Source organism: Saimiri boliviensis, chromosome 7 (assembly GCF_048565385.1).
Source record: "Saimiri boliviensis isolate mSaiBol1 chromosome 7, mSaiBol1.pri, whole genome shotgun sequence".
Lineage (NCBI taxonomy): Eukaryota > Metazoa > Chordata > Mammalia > Primates > Cebidae > Saimiri > Saimiri boliviensis.
In genome coordinates this window covers 96,265,897-96,287,869 of record NC_133455.1, presented here as the reverse complement: position 1 = coordinate 96,287,869, position 21,973 = coordinate 96,265,897, and the positions used below count along the sequence as shown (strand labels likewise).

Below are 21,973 nucleotides of genomic sequence, written 5' to 3'. Positions count from 1 at the left end.
GCGTTTCCAAGCATTTCATCAACACAAGACTGAGAGTGGTGTGGTGATATGGGATACGAAGCATGAGCAAACTGACTCTGGAGGTTCCTGAAATTAGAAGGAAAAGGATTGTTGATCACTGGTCTGTTCAAACCACCTCTCTCCTACTCTCCTTTATTGAATCAGTAGGGAGAAGGAGAATCATAAGACAGACCTCATTCATTACAAGAATAAACAAATGCTACATCAGTGATACTGTCACTTCTATTCCTTTCTTGCCAAGAAGAAAGAAAATCTGGAATGTTTTAAAAGGAAAAAAATTGGACAAAATATAAAATGGCCTTCACAACGGAATGATAGGCTATTTCTTCATGGAACTGGAATAACTAACCTCAGCGATGGTCACTGGAATAGAAGAAGCTGTAAGGAGGATGTCTACCTTCTGGTGTTTGGAAAAACTCCTGCTCAAAATCTAATAATTTCTTGCCTCACCATCAGCATGACACACACAGGGAGTGGGGACCTATACTTCCCTTTTCTCTCCCATTGTTCTTCCCTTGTGGTGAAAAGGCCCTTTTTTACGTTCCATTGTAAGCCTGCTGTAGGTGTATTTTCACTGATTCTAGAGCTCTTAGTGGAGAAGAATTTATTGACTTTGAGTCTCTAGGACTGGTGTGCTCCTTATCCCCTTGAAGGGGCAGGGTACTTCTGGGATGTCACTGGTAACAGACTGGCTGCCCATCCATCTGCACATCTCTGGAGGTGTCTAAGTATTTTTATGTTTTATGTTTTATGAATTTCACTGCTAGTGATAACTTGTTTTGTACCAAAAGTACTAAAGTAGACAAAAGATGTTATCAAAAATGAAAATACATTTTGTGCAAAAAAATGTAGAGTGTTAAATATGAATAAGGGTTTACATTTGCTCAGTGTGTAGTGCCTAAACTGAGTGAGAAATTCCATAACAGTTTCTTTTCTTACCCCAAATCTGTATGAGAATGGACTGTAGAGCTCGTCTGTTGCATTAATTAAACTCTGAGGTGTTTAATGTTGCCTCTTATCAAGTTTGCATTTTATAAGGTATTTTCGATGACGGAATTATTTAACATGTGCAAAACACATCTGGACACTACTTGGCATTTAGTAAGTGCTCAGTAGATGTTATTTCTCCTTTTCCTCTTTTATTAGGAAATGATTTCTGCCCTCAGTTTCAACTCTAAAAGTGAATCTTTTAGATTTGTAGAAAATACTCAATAAGCATTAGTCATTATTCTTTTTGTTTCTCTATTCTGTATTTTCTTATGAAGTAGCTTTACATTTTCATAATAAAGAACAGGAAATGAAAAAGGCATTTCTAAAACCAATTCTACACACTTAAAGGAAAGTAGAGAGTTAAGACAATACAGTCAATTCAAACACACCTGAACATGTAACTCGGAAATATCTGCTTAATTCTTTCTATTTTTCAGAGTTAGCCAGATGATTCAATGCTTCTCTGTGGATCTGTGAATTAAAATGAATGTCTTTCATGTAGTACTCACTCAATAAATGCATACTGACTGATTGATAATTACTTTTCTTCAGATCACACTTCATATATACACAGTTAGATTTTTTGCTGTCAGCTGTGAAAGGTCCTCCTGGTCTGCTAATAATTGAGCAAGCATGCTTTAGTGCTGCATGTATACATTGAAGTGAACCAAGTGTAATGTCTGGCTTTTTCCTTTGAACATCAAAGGGGACAGTGCTGTCAACATGACCACATCAAGCCAGCAGCCTAATTTATATTTAATAATATATTTGTGTGTCAGACCTCACTTAGCCTAGGGCTGTTACAGTTCAACTGGTTCCTCTGCTGTTAAAAAATCGATTGTCTTTCTTTCCCTGATATTTGGAAAAGGAACAATAAAATTTATCTCTGTTGATTCAAGATCTGTGCAATTTAAATTTTACCTCTTTATTTCTGAAGTGTGAGCTTTAGTTAAACACATGCAGAAGCAGTAAGAAAAAAGAAACTTTTAAATTAGTGATTTAGGAAATAACTCAAGAGTAGAAGACAGTTTCTATAGAAGATGGTTGCTCTGGAGTAATAGCTATACAAACTGGGTCACAAACCCTGACTTTTTAAAAAGCGATGTTGAACCAAATACATTAGAATCTCTTGACTTCTCATGTACCCCAGAACCTAAAGTACAATAAAAAAAAAAGAGAGAGAGAGAGAAAAAGAATTTCTTGAAATGAATCAGAATCCTGGGTATGAAGAGGCTGGAGCTCCTGTCAGACAAAGGACAGACAACTGGAAATTTTACATTGGGAACACTCTTCAGATGATTCTGATTCAAACTAAAGTTTGAGAACCATGTTGCTGTAAATGTTTTAGCAGCCAGTAAGAAAAGGAAGACAAGTTTTATTCCATGATTCACGAGGTAGAAATGAATTAATGCCTCAGAGAAGGACAAGAATTCCTAGGTAATGTACTAAGGCCAGAGAGAATTTTTCTCTGGGTGGTTTGGTGGTAATGTAATATTCATTAATAGTCATCCTTTCAGAGAAAGTTTATTGTAATAATTGGAATGCATAGTTATCAATTTTAGTATCTAGAACAGGTAAGCCATGCCATAGAAGTCCTTTATCCACATTGTAGAGGGGGAGAGAGGAAAAAAATATACCAAACATGCAATATTTGGTCCAGAGATCTGTACTTCTGACATGTTAGATGACTGAATAAAGCACATTACTTTAGTTTGCAGTACTGCTTTATGTTTCACCTACTCTGTTTTTCTACAAACCCACTCTTCATCTGGAGATGCAAACATTCATTTGAGAGAGGAGAGAATTTCAAGTGAGGTTAGTCTGTGTTTTCCCCAATCTTTGGGAACTGGCAGTCTTGCTGACATTCCTAGCCTCCTGTTCCTCCAGTGATCCTTCTTCTCCACTCAGATCTTTTACCTCATGAGCTGCTGTGGACAGAGCTCCTTTTCCATTTCATCATCAACCCCCTGCCTGAAAGGCAACTCTTAAATGTAGTCACAATTTATATCACTGTCATCTCCTAGGAAGTCAAAATCAAGGAATTCCTTCCTGGCTGTAATACCTGTCTCTGCCACTACAGTTTTTCTAGTCGGGCAACTGAATAGATGTTTGTCATCCCACTTATGACTCACAGTCTTTCTGGCTCTTTCCAGTTCTCCCCATGTGCGATCCTTGGCTGATTTTAAATGTTTTCTCTGGCTAAACCCTGTGATAACTTGCATCTTGAATTCCTTGCCCGTTTGTATTGTTTTCAATCTTGGGACATGGGAAACAGTACCATGGCTAATTGGCATCACTGATGAACTATTTGGACTGTAAGGTGGAGTTCATTGCTGCTTTCATGTAAGGTGGAGTTCATTGCTGCCTTCATGTTCCGGCAGCTCCTTACTTTCACTGCTGTCACAGAACTCAGCCACCAGTATGACCTTGTTATGCGTATGGTAGCCACCCTCAGTGCTGTTGGCCTCCACTCTCCCTGAACCCAGTACGCAGATATCATCTTTGTATCTTCTGCTACATCTGGCACATAGCAGGTCCTGAAAAAGTGTATCTTAATTGCATCTTATTGAGGCATTTGGCCATGATGTCCTTATTTTCTATGAAAATGTCTACATATTTGTTTGATTGTATAGTTAAGCTTGTAATTTCTTACTGTGATTTATTTGTAGTGTTTTAGACACCCGGAGGTAAAGGACATAGATTATTTAATTTAAGAAAATACTAAGTTTGGCAGAGGAAAAAATTAAATTGTCTTTCTCTGAAGACAAATACACATGTAAGTTCCTCATGATTATAATTTCATGTTTGTTTAACTTAAAATAATATTAGATTTTATTTGGCTGGGTCCAGTGGCTCATGTCTGTAATCTTGGAAATTTGGGAGGTTGAGGGAAGAGGATCATTTGAGGCCAGGAGTTTGAGACCAGCCTGGGCAACATGGCAAGACCCCGTCTCTGCATACATACATACATACATACATGCATAAAAAGTATAGATTTACTTTACAGACTTGGAGGTTTATGGTGCCTGAATACAATGTATGACATTTTCCAATGTACAAAATAGTAACACTTTAAACAAAACTTTTAAATAATGCATGCTTGTTATAGGAAATTGGAAATGTGTAAAGAAGAAAAGGCATCAAAATCTCTCCACCTGGAGATAGTCTGTCTAAACATTTTGATGTATTTGCCTTATTTTCCTGTGATTACTTTTAATAGGTGAGATTGTATGTGAATTCTGAATTTTTCTTTTTTTACTTCATCTTGTATGTTCTTGACCTCTTTTCCCAGTTTGTGATTCCATAGAGATTCAGAGTTATAAATAATGCACATAAAATTACATATCTTTGCATAATCACATTTTTGTGACCAAGTGCTAAAATGTTGCTTTTATATAGAATGAAAGTTCTTGTGAAATTTTACTTACATGTGATTCTTTGAGGCCATTCCAGCTTAAAATAAAACACTGTCTTAATTCCCTTTTGAAAGTCAGTGCTGAGAGCAGTGATTTTCAGGAAGTAAATGCCGTGACCTGCCCTTTTTCACACTCAGGCTCTTAAGCCTCCTGAGAATTTTAAATAAACTGTCACCTTTTTCCCTCCTGTTTGCTTTAATGAGGTGTTAGAAGGGCACAACTTGGAACTACGGAGACAAATAAATGATGGAAGAAAAGACTAGTTTGTATCGTTGTTTGAATCAAAAGCTCCCAAGTCATATGTCGTCATTTTCTGATGTACTCTTCTCCACCCCTGAGGGCACCTGGGAACTCAAGCTGGCAGTGAGGTAGGAAGGAGTGCAGCTGAATCGGGAGAGTGGCGGTGCTAGGGTGTACTCAGCAAAAACTGAGACACACTCCACTCCACCTTTCCTTTCCATCTGACTGCAGGGACTTTTTAAAAATTACTTTAATCCTTTGGATTGTTTGAGTGCTTTCTTAGGAACATTACTTATTATAATTATTAAAGAGGCTAAAATTTAATCATATATACTTAACACTGAATTATATACTTTAAAAGGTAAAGTTTTCTGATATATGAGTTATATCTCAGTAAAATTAAGTAAGTTTAAAAAGAGGTAGGAACCCACATGAACACATTCATTCATGTAAATAAACAGTAGATGTCTAAAAAATATTCACAAGCCTGCTTTGGTAGTTGCAAGAGTGAAACACAGACTATTCTTTTGGAAGTTTATAGAAATGTGGTAGAAGTTGAAATATGATGTGTATTTAAGTAATTCTAATACCAGAAACAAAGTGGTATGTGTTACTGAAAGAGGTACAGATAAATTTCTGGGGAAAAGTAGAAGGAAGGAGTAATAATTATAGCAGCAAATATAGAAGGAATATAAAAGAGAGGTGTTTGAGTACTGATTGATATTTGTATATCAATGTAGATTGATCAGGTACTTTGGTAGATGTGGTGGTGATGAGGCAGGTAGTACCCATCTGATTGCTCACCATTTTTCTCTGAATATTAGGCAGTATTTCACCTGAGGCTGCATAGATTGGGATAGTAGAAAGAAGGGAGATGCTATGAAATCATCCTTTGGAGAACTGGGAAGTGTGCATCTTAGGAAATTTAAGTGAGGATAATTTGTTTGCATTTTTCTTGAGACCCTTTCAGCTACTAGATGTAAATACAGAGTAGAAGAATAAGTGGATATAGACAGAGTTGGAATTTATGACGTAAGTATAACAAAGGGTTAACAGGCTACGGGATTCGAGAATGATGAAAAGAAAGTGATTGTAGCAATGGTTTGTGGAAGTAGTTTTCAAAGCAGCATCAGCGTTACCTGAAAATTTGTTAGAAAGGCAGATTCTTGGTTCCTAGACCTACTGAATCAGAAATTCTGAGGACAGAGCCCAATACTCTTGTGTTTTTGAACAGGTATTTCAGGAGATTCTATGTTATCTCGATATCCGAGACCCTCTGGTTTAGGAAATGTAAAGTATTTAGACAGCAAGTACCGTTGTGGGTAAGGGGCAGGAATGAGTGATGATGGATAACAAAAAAGAAGCAGCATCTGGAATAAAGTCTACATGACAGTGACATATTGTGTTAATGGGGAATTCAAGTAAATGAGCCTTGAGAGTAGGCTGTGCTGACCAGAGAGGAAGATACTTAAAGAATTTTGATGGTAAAGCAGTTCAAAGAGACTCAGATGTTGTACGGGTGGTCCATGTTGATGCCACTCTCACCAAGAATCATGATACAAAGGTAGGAGTGAAGAAGAAAATTGCGAAGCCAGTACTGAAATCTCTATTGAATGAATGCTGACCAGAAAGTAGATAGACAACTAAGTAGGAATTAGAGGATAGTACAATCATTTCTTGCCCCTCTTTTTATTCTCTCCCACTCCTCATGCCCAGAAGTATCTAAAATGTGAGAGAAAACCACCTAGCCTCTGGATCCAAGATATAAGAAGTTATGCCTCGTGTCTAGACTTAGTTCACAGGGCACGAAAAAGAGTGTGGAAGGGCTGAGAGGAGAGGAAGATTGGGTCGAATTAGTGAATGTTACCAGATTAGTGTGGAGGTAAATGGCCAGGTGAAAATAGGTGATCTGAAAGTCTTAGACTCCTTCTTGTTGCTGAAATAAGCAGAGAACTGAGACATGGTGAGGCAAGATGAAAAGCCTTCTTATCTGACAGGATTAGAATCAGCACTTTTTTAATAAACTGAGAAAGACAGTCGTGTGGAAATGATGCATATATACCGTAACATTTTATTTCTAGTTATACAATAATTCATCATATCTACTCTTTGAACATCCAGATTTTTTTTTTTACATAAACCACACCTGTGTTGTCATCTGTGAATTCCAGGCTTTCAAATATAAGAAGAACTGAAAGACACATAAGAAGAAGCCCAAGGGCAGAATCTTTCTAGACTTTTACTTCTCTCATATCCCTAACTCTCTATGGTTGTAACCCACACAGCTTTTTAAAATAACTTAACCTTTATTGGCTTTTTCCAAATCATGAAGTTTTGCTTTTAATGCAACAACTCTCTTTTAGTATTTTATGTTTTTTTGCTTTATGTAATATTTGATTAAATTATGTGATTACAGTTGCAGGCATAATAAATAGGTTTGGGAATGATCACATGTGACTTGCTATACATACAATTCAACAAATGTGAAATGTGAGACTATGTGAAGTCCCAAATGTTCAATGTCCAGTGGGCATGTATTTTATAGATAGAATTTAAAGGTCAATATGACAAATTGGTGAATTGGAGGTCAGATTAAAGAGCTCACTTCAGTGTTCTCAGTGATGCTTAAAGGAAAGTCAGTGATGTGGTTGAGCTAGGTGATACAAGTAACAGGTGTTTCCTGAGGTCCCTGGAGGCACAAAGCCAGAGTGACAGAACTCATTTCTGAGGCAGAGGGTAGGTCACATTGGCAACATTGGCATACGTAGAAATCCCTTGTAAGTTCCATTGGTATATTTTCTTCTTTGTTCTTCCCAAAAGACTAATAAAATTATTTAAATTTTGAAGATTATTTTATAATCTATTAAATGTGATTAATAAGTAAATGTTTGCAGGTTAATATGATTTTCGGATTATTGCTTGATTTAAGGGTAGTATGACAATTCGCTAGTATGTTAGCTCAAATCACTCATATGAAATACGTGCAATTGTGATTTCTACTTTTCTAACTTTTAATTTTGGCTTTATATCTTGCATGTACAAGGAGGATACTTAAATGTACAAAATAGATGAAAATATGTTTAAAAATTTTAATACATTTTTTAAAATGATGCTTAACATGTTTTATCTTGAGTAAAACATTTTTCTCTTAAAGCTATTGATGTATTTTCCATATGATGATGTATTAGGCCATTCTTGCATTGCTATACAGAAATACCTAAGATTGAGTAATTTATAAAAAAAAAATATTTACTTGGCTTATGGTTCTGCAGGCTTTTTCTTTCTCTGCCACATGCTCGGGCTGCAAATTTTTCAAAGTTTTATGCTCTGCCTCCCTTTTAAATATCAGCTCCAACCTTAAGTAATTCCTTTGCTCCCTCATCTGAGGATAAGCTTTAGAAGCATACAGGTTACTTCTTGAATGCTTTGTTGCTTAGAAATTTCTTCTGCTAGATACTGTAGTAATCAATCTCAAGTTCAAGCTTTCACAGCCCCCTGGGACATGAACAAAAAGCAGCCAAGTTCTTTGCTAAGGCATAACACACGTGACCTTTGCTACAGTTCCCAATAAGTTCCTCATTTCTAACTGAGACCTGGGAAGCCTAGACTTCACTGTCCATATCACTATCAGCATTTTGGTCACAATCATTTAGCCAGTCTCTTGAAAGTTCCAAATTTTTCCTGGTCTTCCTGTCTTCTGAGCCCTCCATGGAACTCAGCCTATTATCACAACATGAATATGCCTTATAAGGCTGTTGAGTAATGCAAGGCTCACAGCTGACTGTGTTTGGAAGCTAACTGTAATACTGCTAGGATGTATCACCTTTGTGCCACATTAATCAAATTATTATAACTGAATTTCAGCAGTTAATTTGTCCTATTTAGACTGGCTCTTCTCAGGAAGAGTGTGTTCTATATCCCTTTTATTCATGAAATTAAAGTCTTTATAGTCCCATGCCAGAAAAAAAAATTGTCTTTATTATGAGTGAATAGATTTTACTTTGTCAGACAGTTAAAATTATTTAAAATATTTACAATTTTGCCTTGGCTGCCAGGAATTTTAGAGCTATCTTATAGTGTCTATGCAGCTAAGGATTTCATATAATTATCTTCATTTTCTCTCTCTCTCATCAGTCTTTAATTTTTAATTTAGTAATTCTATCAGGTGTTTTTTAGTATAATTGTTCTTAATATTTTCTCAGAAGTTTGTGGTAAATTCAATTAATCTAACAAGCAATTATTTCACTGTTAATTCTGTAATGCAATAGTGAAAAAGACAGGCTGTGGCCCCAGGAAGCTGGAAAAAGATAACTTTTTCAGAAATTCCTAGGAGATACTTTGTTCAAATAGGAACTTAGCAGATGTATTTTGTTAAGCATATAAAGTCTTTTATTGCTAGTTAAAAGTCGGCATTAGGATAGATTGTCATTTCCAAAGCCTGTATGTTTCTATTTTGTGTGAGTCAGATTTAAAATTCAGGACTGGAAGCTGAGTGTCATATAATCTTTAAGATAGCAATGCATGTAGAGTTCCGGCCTTTGCTATTCTTAAATGTCTACAGAGAGTTGCAAACCTTTCAACTTCACTCTGGGAAAGAGAGGATGTGTGTGATACGACCAAAGTTTGCCCAGAGAATCTTTGAAGAGGATGATAGTTTGTCTGATAGATATTATAAAATGACTTGAAAAGAGAAGATATGCCTGCTTTGAGTCTAAAAAGGCAAGAAAGCCTTTTTCAGTTGTTCATATTGTTCTTTTATGCATAAGAGGGTTCCCTTATGCCTTCGTGCAACTTTCAAATGAATATGGTCCCTTGAAAATGCAAACTACTGCATAAAGGTTTAGAAGATTATAAACACAGTGATAGGTAGCCCATTACTTAAATGGTTGGCTGACATCATTATTCATGAAAACATTGGAATGTACTTTGTAAATGTAAGCTAAATGTTTCTTTCCCTTAGACCATGACCTGACTTTTAAAATTAAGATTGTGAATGGTTGTGACCTAGATATGTCATCTCTTGCCCCATGAAAGAGAATGTAGTTATTGCCTGATTTTTCTAGAACTGATCACCCTTTAAGTCGATGTCCTTGTCTTTCATCCCTTCCTTCTCATTATAACTGTTGGCTTTCGCTTATTTTACTGGTGATTAGTACGTTTACGGTGATGGGCAGAATAATGGTCCCCCTAAGGACATATGTACACATCCTAGTTCCCAGAGCCTGTGAATATGTTACAATACATGGCAAAAGGAAATTAAGGTACAGACTGGATTACATGTGCTAATCAGTTTACCTTAATTAGGGAGATTATTCTGGATTATCTGAGTAGACCCAATATAGTCTAAAGGGAGGCAAAGCAAAAGCCATAGTGAAGTACCATGAGAGGGACTTGACAAATCCTTGTTGGCTTTGAAGACTGAGGAAGAGGGCCACCAGCCAAGGAATTAGGAGACCTCTAGCAGCTGGAAAAGACAAGGAAATGATTTTTCCCTGGAGCCTCCAGGAAGGAACAGAGCTCTGCTGACACCTGTGATTTTTGACCCCCAAGTGAGACACTTCTCAGATTGCTGACCTACAGAACTGTGAGATAATAAATGTGTTTTGTTTTAAGTCGCTAACCTTGTGGTCATATGTCATGGCAGCAACACAAACTGATATATTTATTTACCAATGATAGAGAAAGGCAGATGAAAATCAAGGCAATCTGTACAGGACAAAATTTAATGTGGGCTGAAGTCACAGCTCCTGCTGAGAGGGAGATACTATGCTGTCAGTGAATTTCAGCCCCTCCTCTGACTGTTTTCCAATAATCCAGGTAATCTACAATTGCCTGCTGCCAGTATAATGACTTCAGAACAATACACCTTTAGTTCATTCGGCCTCCAGTCCACCCACTTGGCTATCCCCCCAGAGTAGTCTCTTAATAGAACAGATTTAATCCTATTATTTCACTTTAAACTCTGCCTTGTGATTTCCCATTGCCTGCAATACAAAATCTAAACATGTAGCATTACATTCAAGGCCCCTGCATAACAGAATCTTTGCTACAGCCTTATATCATACTTCTCATTTGTAAGCATTCTTTTTTTTTGAGATGGAGTCTCACACCATCACCCAGGCTGGAGTGCAGTGGCTCGATCTCGGCTCACTGCAACCTCCACCTTGTGGGTTCAAACGATTCTCCTGCCTCAGCCTCCTGAGTAGCTGGGGTTACAGGCACCCGCCCCCACACCCAGCTAATTTTTTTATTTTTATAGAGACAGAGTTTCACCATGTTGGCTGGACAGGGCTTGAACTCCTGACCTCAGGTGATCCACCTGCCACTGCTTCCCAAAGTGCTAGGCTTACAGGCATGAGCCACCGTGCCCGGCCACTTATGTCTGTGAACCCAGCATACCATTTTGCACTTTGGTCCTTCAGATATGTCATTTCCATGACCTCCAATGCCCTTCCAGATTGTCAGACCTGCTGGCAAACCTCTATGACAAGGTACAACTCACACATTAATGCCCTGGAAAACCAAGGAATATTCTACAGCAGATAAATTGTTTGCTGTGTCCTTTATGACTCACTGTTTCTTGAACATGTTGTGAAATTAAAATATTGTCTTTGCATTTCATTCTTTCAAACTGAACTATGAGCTTCTTGAGGACAGCAACAGGATTTAATAACGTATCTGTGGAATTTTAGCAATTCACATGGCTTATACACTAGGAACTTAATAAATAAATATTCATTGTACAAGTGATTATGTTGCCCAATCTGGCCAGAAGACACAGACGTGCCATTAGAATGCAGGTTTCTGAATCCCACGTCAGGTGCTGCTTGCATTCTGACTGTATAACTTAAGTACCTAAAATACCTTTTTATACCTATGTAACATTTTTCATTTTAAACAAAATTTAGACAACTGATTTTGTCACTCTCCTTTCTATCCCTTCATTTAACACTTGTGATTTCATGGTTTTATTTTATTGAAAATGAAAGCATCAAAATAGCTTCTGTTTTAATTTTCCCCTGCCTCTCTTTGGAAGAATTATTTTGTGGAATGTAATTATTTTTATGCTTAAATCATTGTGAAGACTGTATAACTTAGTGGCATGACATGTCAAATTCTTTTGGCTTTAAATATTTGAATTTTCTCTCAATATCTCTATTTTCTGCCTTTTGGATTTGGTATTCATGTTAGTTTCTTAGTGAATACATATGAGATTTGACATTGCCATACAGGTCTTTATGAAAATGTATATGGTAGAACCTGGAATCCATAAAATACTATATAAATGGAACAAATTGTTTTCATAATTTTTATCATCACTTTACACTCTGACTGCAAAACATTCACAATTTTCATGACGCTGGGAATAATTCCACTGGGAATTTCTCTTTCAGCAACAGCTGTCAGAATTCAGTCTTAAAATGGTTGGCATACTTTTTAAGTGTGATCAGTAAAACATCCCTCATGCTGCATAATTTATAAGTTAAGTTTACTAATTTAAAAAAGGAAAACACATTTTTTCAAGATGAATGAGTCCATGTTGGTATTAAAATTTTACGTAAGAACTATCATCATTATTTTAAAAAATAGTAGACAGAAGCCATTGATGAATCTATGAGACTTATACGTATTAAAAACAGATTTTATTTTTGAAATATTATGAAGGTGTTGATAAATATTCAGAAACTGTAGATTTTTAATCATGGAAATATCCAGCTTGGTTTAACATATTGCTTGGATATCCACTGTCTGATTTGAGTAAAGCTAACTCATTTTATAACGGCATCAAAAGCTAGGCAAAGCCATGGTTCAGAATGTGTCTTTAGGATTTGAATTCTATCACATTTCATCAGTGACTCACCAGGAGTATTTTGCTTTCTTGGTTTTCAGGTCAATCTTAAAGTAATCAGCTGGTTGAGCTATTAATATTTCCACCAGAAAAGAAATGTCTTGTGAGAAACCTGTCATCCTTAAATGTGCCAGACATATCTTTCATTGTGCGTCAACAGACTGGCATTATGGTCTTTTAAAAACCAGTCTTCCGCCGGGCGCGGTGGCTCAAGCCTGTAATCCCAGCACTTTGGGAGGCTGAGGCAGGTGTATCACGAGGTCGAGAGATCGAGACCATCCTGGTCAACGTGGTGAAACCCCGTCTCTACTAAAAATACAAAAAAAAAAAAAAATTAGCTGCACATGGTGGCGCGTGCCTGTAGTCCCAGCTACTCAGGAAGCTGAGGCAGGAGAATTGCTTGAACCCAGGAGGCGGAGGTTGCGGTGAGCCGAGATCGCGCCATTGCACTCCAGCCTGGGTAACAAGAGCGACACTCTGTCTCAAACAAAACAAAACAAAACAATACAAAACAAACAAACAAACAAAAAACCGGTCTTCAGTGAGTTCACTTAGCATGAAATGAGTCTACAGAACCTAATCATGCTAGAGACTTTGCTCACCAAAGAGTACCTATTTTTAGGAACCGTAAGCGATTCTCATGGACCGCGTGTCAATTTATCATCTTTTTCCACAATGCCAGATACATTGTGACACTGTCTTACTCATTGTGTCTTTTTTGAGGCGTGATCCTTCACTTGCACCAAATTCTTACCGTTATATTACATTCTCTTCTGGCAGTCTTTTAAGGACATTAATTCACGGTATATGATAACTTCTGATTCATTCCATGAACTTCGAGCTTACGATAGTTTTAGTAAAACTACCAGCTGCCACTGTCCCTAGTTGTGGGATATGTATCACTTTGGAAGCCTTCAGCCTTATCTACTTGCTCAGGTGCCTTTCCTTGATTATCCAAACTCCAAAATAAATTTATTTGAACACAGTCTGTATATTGTGATCTTTTCAACAGGCAGCATGAATTCCCATGTTAATTTGATATTATTACTATAGCTATCCATTGTTTTTTAAGTTGGCTACAGGTTTTTTCCTATTAGAATTATCCTGTTTCTTTGGATGACTATCAGTAGCAATTGTTTTATTCATTGCCTTGCAGGTACTACAGTGCAACCATTCTGCAGATGTCTGGTGTTGAAGATGATAGACTTGCAATATGGCTGGCTTCCGTTACAGCCTTCACAAATTTCATTTTCACACTCGTAGGAGTCTGGCTTGTTGAGAAAGTGGGCCGCAGAAAGCTTACCTTTGGTAGTTTAGCAGGTAGGTGACTGGATGAAGAATTCAATTATAAACTTTTTTTCCCTAATAACTGCGAGTTTAACCTTCGAAAATGCAATACTTATACCACTTCTAATATTGGTTTCTCAGCCAAACAACAAAAAATTAAGAGTTCTTCTAGACAAAAAAAAAAAAGAAAAAAATCTTTACCAACTATTACAATACATGCCTGGAAACTAGAATGTGAGTAGAAACAAACTGCAAGAATAATTTGGATCTACTGAGGGTAACATTTTTCTGTTATTTTGAGTTCTACTCAAAGATGCAAAAGTGAAAAAAAATAATTGTTTTCTGTTCTATCCTTGTTTGAAAAAAAAAAGCTTTGGATTCGGAAACTGACTTTTTAACATATTTTATATTTTTAAATTTGGAGTAAAATGGAATTAAATTTGGAGCATTTTTTTTTTCAAAGTTCTTTCAGCAGTGGAATGTTAGAACCATGTAATTTCTTCAAAAAGCAGGACAGACTCTTTTTGTGCTTGAAACAGGCCTAAGTTCTAGGACTGGTTGGTTAAATGTATTTTCTATGATAGTGAAATAAAGCAAAACCTTTTTTAAAAAACTCTCAAATATCTTTTATGTTTAAATTCTGCCCATTTTATTTATTATTTCACTGTAACACAAGGACTGTTTCACTTGACAGAATGGGACTGATCTTTAACATTGTCTTTTTTTTTTCTTTTGTTTTTGAGACAGATTCTTGCTCTGTCACCAGGGCTGGAGTGCAGTGGCACCATCTTGGCTCACTGAAACCTCCACCTCCTGGGTTCAAATGATTCTCCTGCCTTAGCCTCCCAAGTAGCTGGGATTACAGGTACCCATCACTACACCCAGCTATTTTTTTTTTCTTTTTGTATTTTTAGTAGAGACAGGGTTTCACCATGTTGGCCAGGCTAGTCTCGAACTTCTGACCTGTGATTTGCCTGCCTCAGCCTCCCAAAGTGCTGGGATTGCAGGCATGAGCCACCATGCCTGGTCTAACATTGTCTTTACATGGTTGCATGGTATAATTTTCTAATTTTGTTCAAATATACAAGTCATTCCTGTGTATCAATTAACTTACTCTAATAACTCCTTTATAAATTTATTTGGAGTGAAAATGCATTTTTCCATGAAAACGTGGTTTTCATTAAAACACAGTAAGTGAAGGGCTCAGAGCAATTTAGCTGTCACAGCATTACGGTTACCAAAGAGAAAGCCTTTGTTGTTTAAACCTTGTTGCAAAAGCAGCCTCCATCATCATAACCTAGGAACCTTCCTGAATTCTTCTGGCCAATGTCATGTTCCCCTCTCAGTGTAGGTCTTCTGCCAAGGATTTCCAGAGCCCATCCCTGAGAGTTAAGAGGAAGTACTAAGACAATTCCTTGGGAAACACCAAGACATTTCAGAGTCTGCTTCTCATGAGCAACCCATAGACACTTTTCTTTCCTGACTCATTCTCTTTGCAGCTGAAACCCTTCAAAGAGAATCACAGGCCTCAGTTGTGTCCACTACAAACACTTTACAGTGTTTCCTCCAGCATGAGAGACAGTCTATTTGATTTCCTTATTATGTGGCCAATTAAAGTGATAAGTCGATATTACAATGGTTTGAGAGGCAGAAGTCCTGGTTTCTTCTCACAGGTCTCACAGGTCTCCTCTTTTACCTGTACACATAGTAAATGGTGCCATTCATGTGGTTCTTGTGTTTCAGTTATTAACTAGGTCCTACAAGAAGATAATGACCAGTGGACCTTTACACCTTCAGAGGAAGACATACCACTCAACAACCTTGTTAACATATTAATATTACTCCACTGTGACCCTCACTCACAACAGATTTTTCTTTCACATTCCTATACTAATTAATTCTATGTTAGTTATATTTTTTATTTCAGTGTGTTTTTGTTTTATTCATTTATATGTAGGTATACACTTGATATTTTAATAGTATTAAGGATTAACATACTGATCTATGTTAAATTTCTTAAATTGGCAATAGCCTAGAATTTTTAACTTTTGATTCAGTATTGTTTCCTATTTTGTGTTTTTGTGTTTTTATTCTGATTTATTTTATTATATTGGAGTAAAAATAGTGAAAAATGTTATATCAAGATAATTTCCTGTTAGATATTCATTCTTTTAAAATGACTACAAATAAAAAATATGTAAGCCTGGACAAAGGAACTCTTTGTGCAAAGAAATACAAAACATGTTATCTATGAATAATTTTACATGCCGGACATTTTTGGTGTCCTGACTTTTTATATTTTCAAAGCTTGTTCAGAGAACTGGACTTTTCTGGTAAATATGACAAATTTAATGACAAATTCTTGATTCTTTTATTATTGGGAGATTTATATCTATTTAGCTTTATTGGTAGTGACTCAGGAAGCCAGAAAGATTGTCTTTCTCCCACTCAAGTATTTTGGTAGTAGAATATCTCTGAAAGTTTCATTCATAAGCTGTCTTCATCACTATTGCCAAGGGTTCTTATTTTAAAATAGGATTATTAGAACTTAACCCAGATCTTCTAACTTAGAATTTCTGAAAATGAGGTTTGAAATATGTGCACTTCAGACAGGTTCCCTAGGTGATACTTACACACACAAAGTGTGAGAACTACTGCTCTAGTGAAATCATGGAAAGGGAAATTATTTTGTTTTTCTAAGTATTTACTAAGAAGCCAGACACTATCCAGTACTTATGTATTTCATCAGATATTTTTATCTAATAAATAATGTTATTTATTCAGCACTCTTCACTTCCTGTGAAGAATATTTTATCTGCAAAATTACATCAAAATTCCAGAATCTAACACTGTATTTGGTTAAGAGAAACTCTTCTCTTGAAACATAAAAACATGCCAAAAGTGCACAGTATACTGGATAAAATTCTTTCATCCAAGGCCTTCTTGTATTAGACTCAAATTCAGATTGTAATAATGGATAATTTGACAATAACCAGATTGATTTTAAATACTAACAAGTGACTGATAAAACATCTGTAACTTATTAAATATAAGGAAAAAGGTAATTGAAATAGTTTTATGCTTTCAGAGTATATATGAGTAGATAATAGGACTAGTTGATTATTTTAAAATTTATTTTATAAACAAAGTCATTTAAGATACCATTTCCTTCTTGTAAGGAGCTTATCATGTCTTAGGGATTTTAGCCCTGTCTGGGCATCATAACTACCTGTAGAACTCTTTAAAACTCAGATATTTTCTACTGATCTCCTGGAGATTCTGATCCAGAGGTTGGGGCACATCCAGGCATTTGCTTCGAACAGGAAGCCAGGATTGAGAAACATCACTATATGTAATAACAAAAGTAAGAGTATAATGTTGGCTTTTAAAATACTGTCCTCCAAATTGGGCTGAAATAAAAATGAATTTGGCTTAAGAAGAGTTAACTTTTACTTGTTTAGGAATTTTGCGTATCCAGAATAGTTCATTTCTCATAATTTTTAGGTTGGTTGGACTTCTTAAGAGATAAATGTAAGAATCATATTATCCATATTGCAGAACTCTCATTTAAGATATTTGTACCCATACTAACCTCATGACTTTAATTGGATGGTCTTAAGAATTTTTTTTTCCAAAAATGTCCAACATTATAAAAAGGTATAGAACTGTGGTTTATCCATTCAACTAATATTTATTCAGATCTTTATATGCCAGGCACTAGAACTGGACCTTACTGGGTATGTGCTAGGTATACCATCTTAGAGTTTACCATGTTTATGGAGATAGGTTATTTAATGAGTGTTATGAAAGAAGACACTTTTCTTTCCTTCACATCTTAATATATTAAAGTTTCTTGATTAAAAAAAAATCTTGGCCAGGCATGGTGGCCCATTCCTGTAATCTTAGCACTTTGGAAGGCCAAGGCGGGCGGATCATGAGGTCAAGAGATTGAGACCCTCCTGGCCAACATGGTAAAATCCCATCTCTACTAAAAATACAAAAATTAGCCGAGTGGGTGGCGTACATATGTATTTCTAGCTCCTTGGGAGGCTGAGGCGGGAGAATGGCTAGAACCCGGGAGGAGGAGGTGGTATTGAGCTGAGATCGTGTCACTGCACTCCAGCCTGGTGACACAAGATACCATCTCAAAAAAAAAAAAAAAAAACCCACAAAAAAAAAAAACTTACTGTTACATGGCAATAAGATATGGAAGTAATTTGGGAAAATGGGGATTCAGATTTTTTGATGGGCAGATTAACAGTAAATCTCCTGGCTCGTTTTGTTTTGTTTGAGAAGAGAGGTATGATTTTCATAACAGATCTACTATATCTCTTTTCTGTTTTCCAGTTTGAGGCTTGATAGTCATTTTAGAAAAGTAATGGCTCAAACTACTGGTAGTTCTGGTTTGAATTTTAAGCCAACAACAGTTAAACAAACCGTGATTTTAGGTTCACTGCATTATTATCTTAGCCTTCTGACCTTTCTTTCAATCCTCCCCATCCTTCAACTTTCTGTTCTGTTATTTTGAAGGGTTTCTGCGGCGGCTGCTGCTACTTGTAATAATAATCATAGCATAATAACTAACAATTTATAGCATTAAAACATCTTTCAAATACATTATGACATTTAAAATTCACTGTAAGCCTGTAAGGGGAATATTTTCACTAAGCCCTATTTTACAAAAGACTACATGGAATTATGGAAGGGTTGTGCCCCTTGCCCAAAACCATAGAGTCAGGAAACAGCAACACTAGCTAAAAACTACAGCTTTCTGATCCCAAGGTCACCTCTGCACCCATAATACCTGGCTTCATATACCTACTCTGTCAACTAGTATATAATCCTATTGTACTTCCACAGTGCTTCTCAGTGTTCTTTTTAAAATCTATTTTGAAAACATTTTTGTTCATAATTTAAATTCCCTCCCAGCTTAACTAACGAAACCTTTACTACTACTAAATTGTCCTCCTAAATTCCCTATTTTAAACATTTCTTGTCTCATTCAAATAAGTCGTACAAACTAATGCAGCCATATTTTCTTTTTTAAACTTTTATTTTAATTTCAGGGGTACATGTGCAGTTTCATTATATAAGTAAACACATGTCTTAGAGGTCTGGTGTACACATTATTTTGTCACCCAGATAGTAAGCACAATACCCAATAGGGAGTTTTTTGATCCTGTCCTTTCTCCTGCCCTCTACCCTCAAGTAATCCCTGCTGTCTGTTGTTCCCTTCATTGCATCCATGTGTTTTTGTCATGCAGATCCCACTTTTAAATGAGGACATGCAGTATTTGGTTTTCTATTTCTGTGTTAGTTTGCTAAGGATAATGGCCTCCAGCTCCATCTATGATGCTGCAAAGGACATGATCTCATTCTGTTTATGGCTGCATAGTATTTCATCATATTTTCTTTCTCCATTCTTCCATGACCCTTTTTGTTTACCCTCACAATGTCTGTGGCTCAAACAATAGTCAGAAATTTGAAAAATGTCTTATTTACCATTAGATGTCTATCAGGGACACAAAAACTATTCTTTTAAGTTATATCACCATTCCTATATGTTGACATCAAAGACAAGTATTTCTCTTTAAATACCAACAAAAAAGAAAAAAGAATACATGTGATATATTATTTGTTGTACCTTAAAGTCTTCAAGAAATGCTACTCTATTTTAATAAAACATCCTCTTTCAACTGCTTTAGAAATAATTTGTTTGTTAAACTAAAAAGGTTTACCAGTTTAAGTCTTACATGATTGAGTATCGTTAGAACAATTTTCTTGGCACTGAAAGGAACACTTGATGGAAATCAGTTGTCTTTCATACTTCCTGATATGTTAGGCACTCAATAATGTTGTCACATTAATTGATTTTGAGATTTTCAGTAATCCTAGGTTTGTGTGTTTTTTTTAAAAAAAAATCATTACCAATTTACTGTTTGGCTAGCAAATGTATTTGCTTTGAATTTCACTCTCATCATGTCTCACAATGAATGTGCTAGTGAATCGTTCTGATCATTTGTTTATATTTTAGGAATATATATATTTTTAATCCTGTGAAGACAGATCAAGGTTTTTTTTTTTCAGATGTTTTCTTTTGTTTATTTGTTTTTTGGTTTTGTGTCTACCAAACCCAGACTGCTTTAAAATACTATTGTTAACTCATCTCTAATACAAAACTTTTTTTTTTTTAAGGTACCACCGTAGCACTCATTATTCTTGCCTTGGGATTTGTGCTATCAGCCCAAGTTTCCCCACGCATCACTTTTAAGCCAATAGCTCCATCAGGTCAGAACGCGACTTGCACAAGATACAGGTGAGATTTCACTATGTTCTTCTTCCTTTACATAATTCTGGTAACTTTTTTTGCTTGCTTTTGACTTTTTTAAAGTTGTAGACATGATGAGTAGGAGCTTGCTAGGCATCCAGGCTTATGAGGAAAGGGAAGAAAAAGGGAAGAAAATGGGAAAGGTGGTAGAGAGAGGCCGCCAAGAAGAGGAACAGCTTGTGCAGATGTGTGAGTGTAAGGAATTAAGGAAACAGTGAGTTGTTAGATACAACCTTGGGGCTATTTCTCTGGAAATTAAAATTAGGGATTGATACTGAATCAAAGCAGGAATACAGAAAAGGTATTTTACAGCATATATGATTCAGTGACCTCTATATTCCAAGCAAAATAATGTTAGTAATTAAACTTTTATAAGCTACACATGCCCTCTGAATATTCAGACAATTTTTAGTGATTTCCATGGATATCCTCTTGTCCACTTAAACCTGAAGTTTTCCCTCAGTCCTGAGGCTCCTCTAGAGAATCAGGAAGTAAAAAGTGGTGGTGGAAAATCACAAAATGTTCTAATGGCTAGCTGCAGGCCTAAGAGCTCATCAAGTCAAACAGCGTGCACACTATGTGATATAAAGATAAAAAATAGGTAAATGGATAGATGGACTGAGAACAAATAAATGAAAGTTTGAATGATTGGACACATCAATTAATATATTTGGCAGCAGAGTTTCAAAGTTTTTATCTTGATTTTAGCCATCATAAAGTCTAAAAACCCCTTTAAAACATAGGCATAAAATAAGACCTAGCATTAGCAAAAATTTACATTCCTATAGCTTGAACTAGATGGACGCAAGTCTCAAATCAATGAGTAAATGATTTACTAACTCATACAATCCTATATGAAATTAAAACATGGTTCACTAAACTCCTCTTCGTATTCACTTAGAGCATCCAATTGAGCATGAATTCATGGTGGCTGTTCATTACAACAATGTGGAAGATATATTGGTCTCAAATTGTGATCTACGTGCCTTTGGACAATAAGCATCATAGCACATCTTTTCTTTTACTGATAAGTTTATTATTGGCTTACTGACTTTCATGTCTTTTTACTGTTCTAGGAAAACTTAAGGGCGTCTTCATAGTAGAAGTTAACCTTAGCATAGACTATTTATGGATGTAGTGATCTTTATTTGGACATCCACCTCAGTTGCTAGTTCTTCCTTGATGGATATTTTACTTGCATGTTTTTAACAGTTACTTTCCCAAAAAATTTTTTAAATTACTGTCATTTGAGAAACAGAACATTTTCCAGATCTAATGCCTGATTTAGATGTATTGTTCTGAATAAGACTGACATAATGTTGGGTCAATTAAAGTCAAAAATCATCTAAATAATTATTACAAAAAGTTATCTGAACTTTTGATATAGGAAAGCAATGACTATAAGTTTTTGATGATTTACATAATAAGATAGTTTTTCCGACATTGCCTTTAAGTGTAAATAAAAGTCTTTATTGCCCAACATAGCTATCTCACTGCACAGCAGCTTATGATCATCTTCTGTTAATCCTTGTGATCTTTCTAATGTATTATCATCTAATATCTTAATATACAATTTTAGTGAAGTAAGAAAAGTGATACAGCCTTCTTTTATTCTTATTACAAAAATAAGCAGCCATTTTTGAAGATAGAACCAAATTTTAGGTGTCCTTTGGGAGTCAGTGGATATGAAAAACAATTATTTATTGTATGCCTTCCTTCAGAGTAACGTATTAGGCTTTGCGGGAATTTGACAGTCTGTATTTTAGTCTAAGTGATGTTGTCAAATAAGGCTGCAGTCCCTTACTTGTTGTTTATGGTTCAAACCATTTATAATCCTCTGCT

The 21,973-nt window shown here is 35.9% G+C and overlaps 1 protein-coding gene across 1 annotated transcript in view; it reads left to right on the top strand.

Moving 5' to 3' along the window:
* The window catches only part of SLC2A13 (solute carrier family 2 member 13), a 342,174-nt gene that overhangs the window by 205,937 nt on the left and 114,264 nt on the right, over positions 1 to 21,973 (top strand). Inside the window, exons 5-6 of the mRNA XM_003926726.4 lie at positions 13,673 to 13,836; positions 19,999 to 20,119. Of these exons, the coding sequence (XP_003926775.2) occupies positions 13,673 to 13,836; positions 19,999 to 20,119 (285 nt within the window). The remainder of the gene's footprint in view (positions 1 to 13,672; positions 13,837 to 19,998; positions 20,120 to 21,973) is intronic.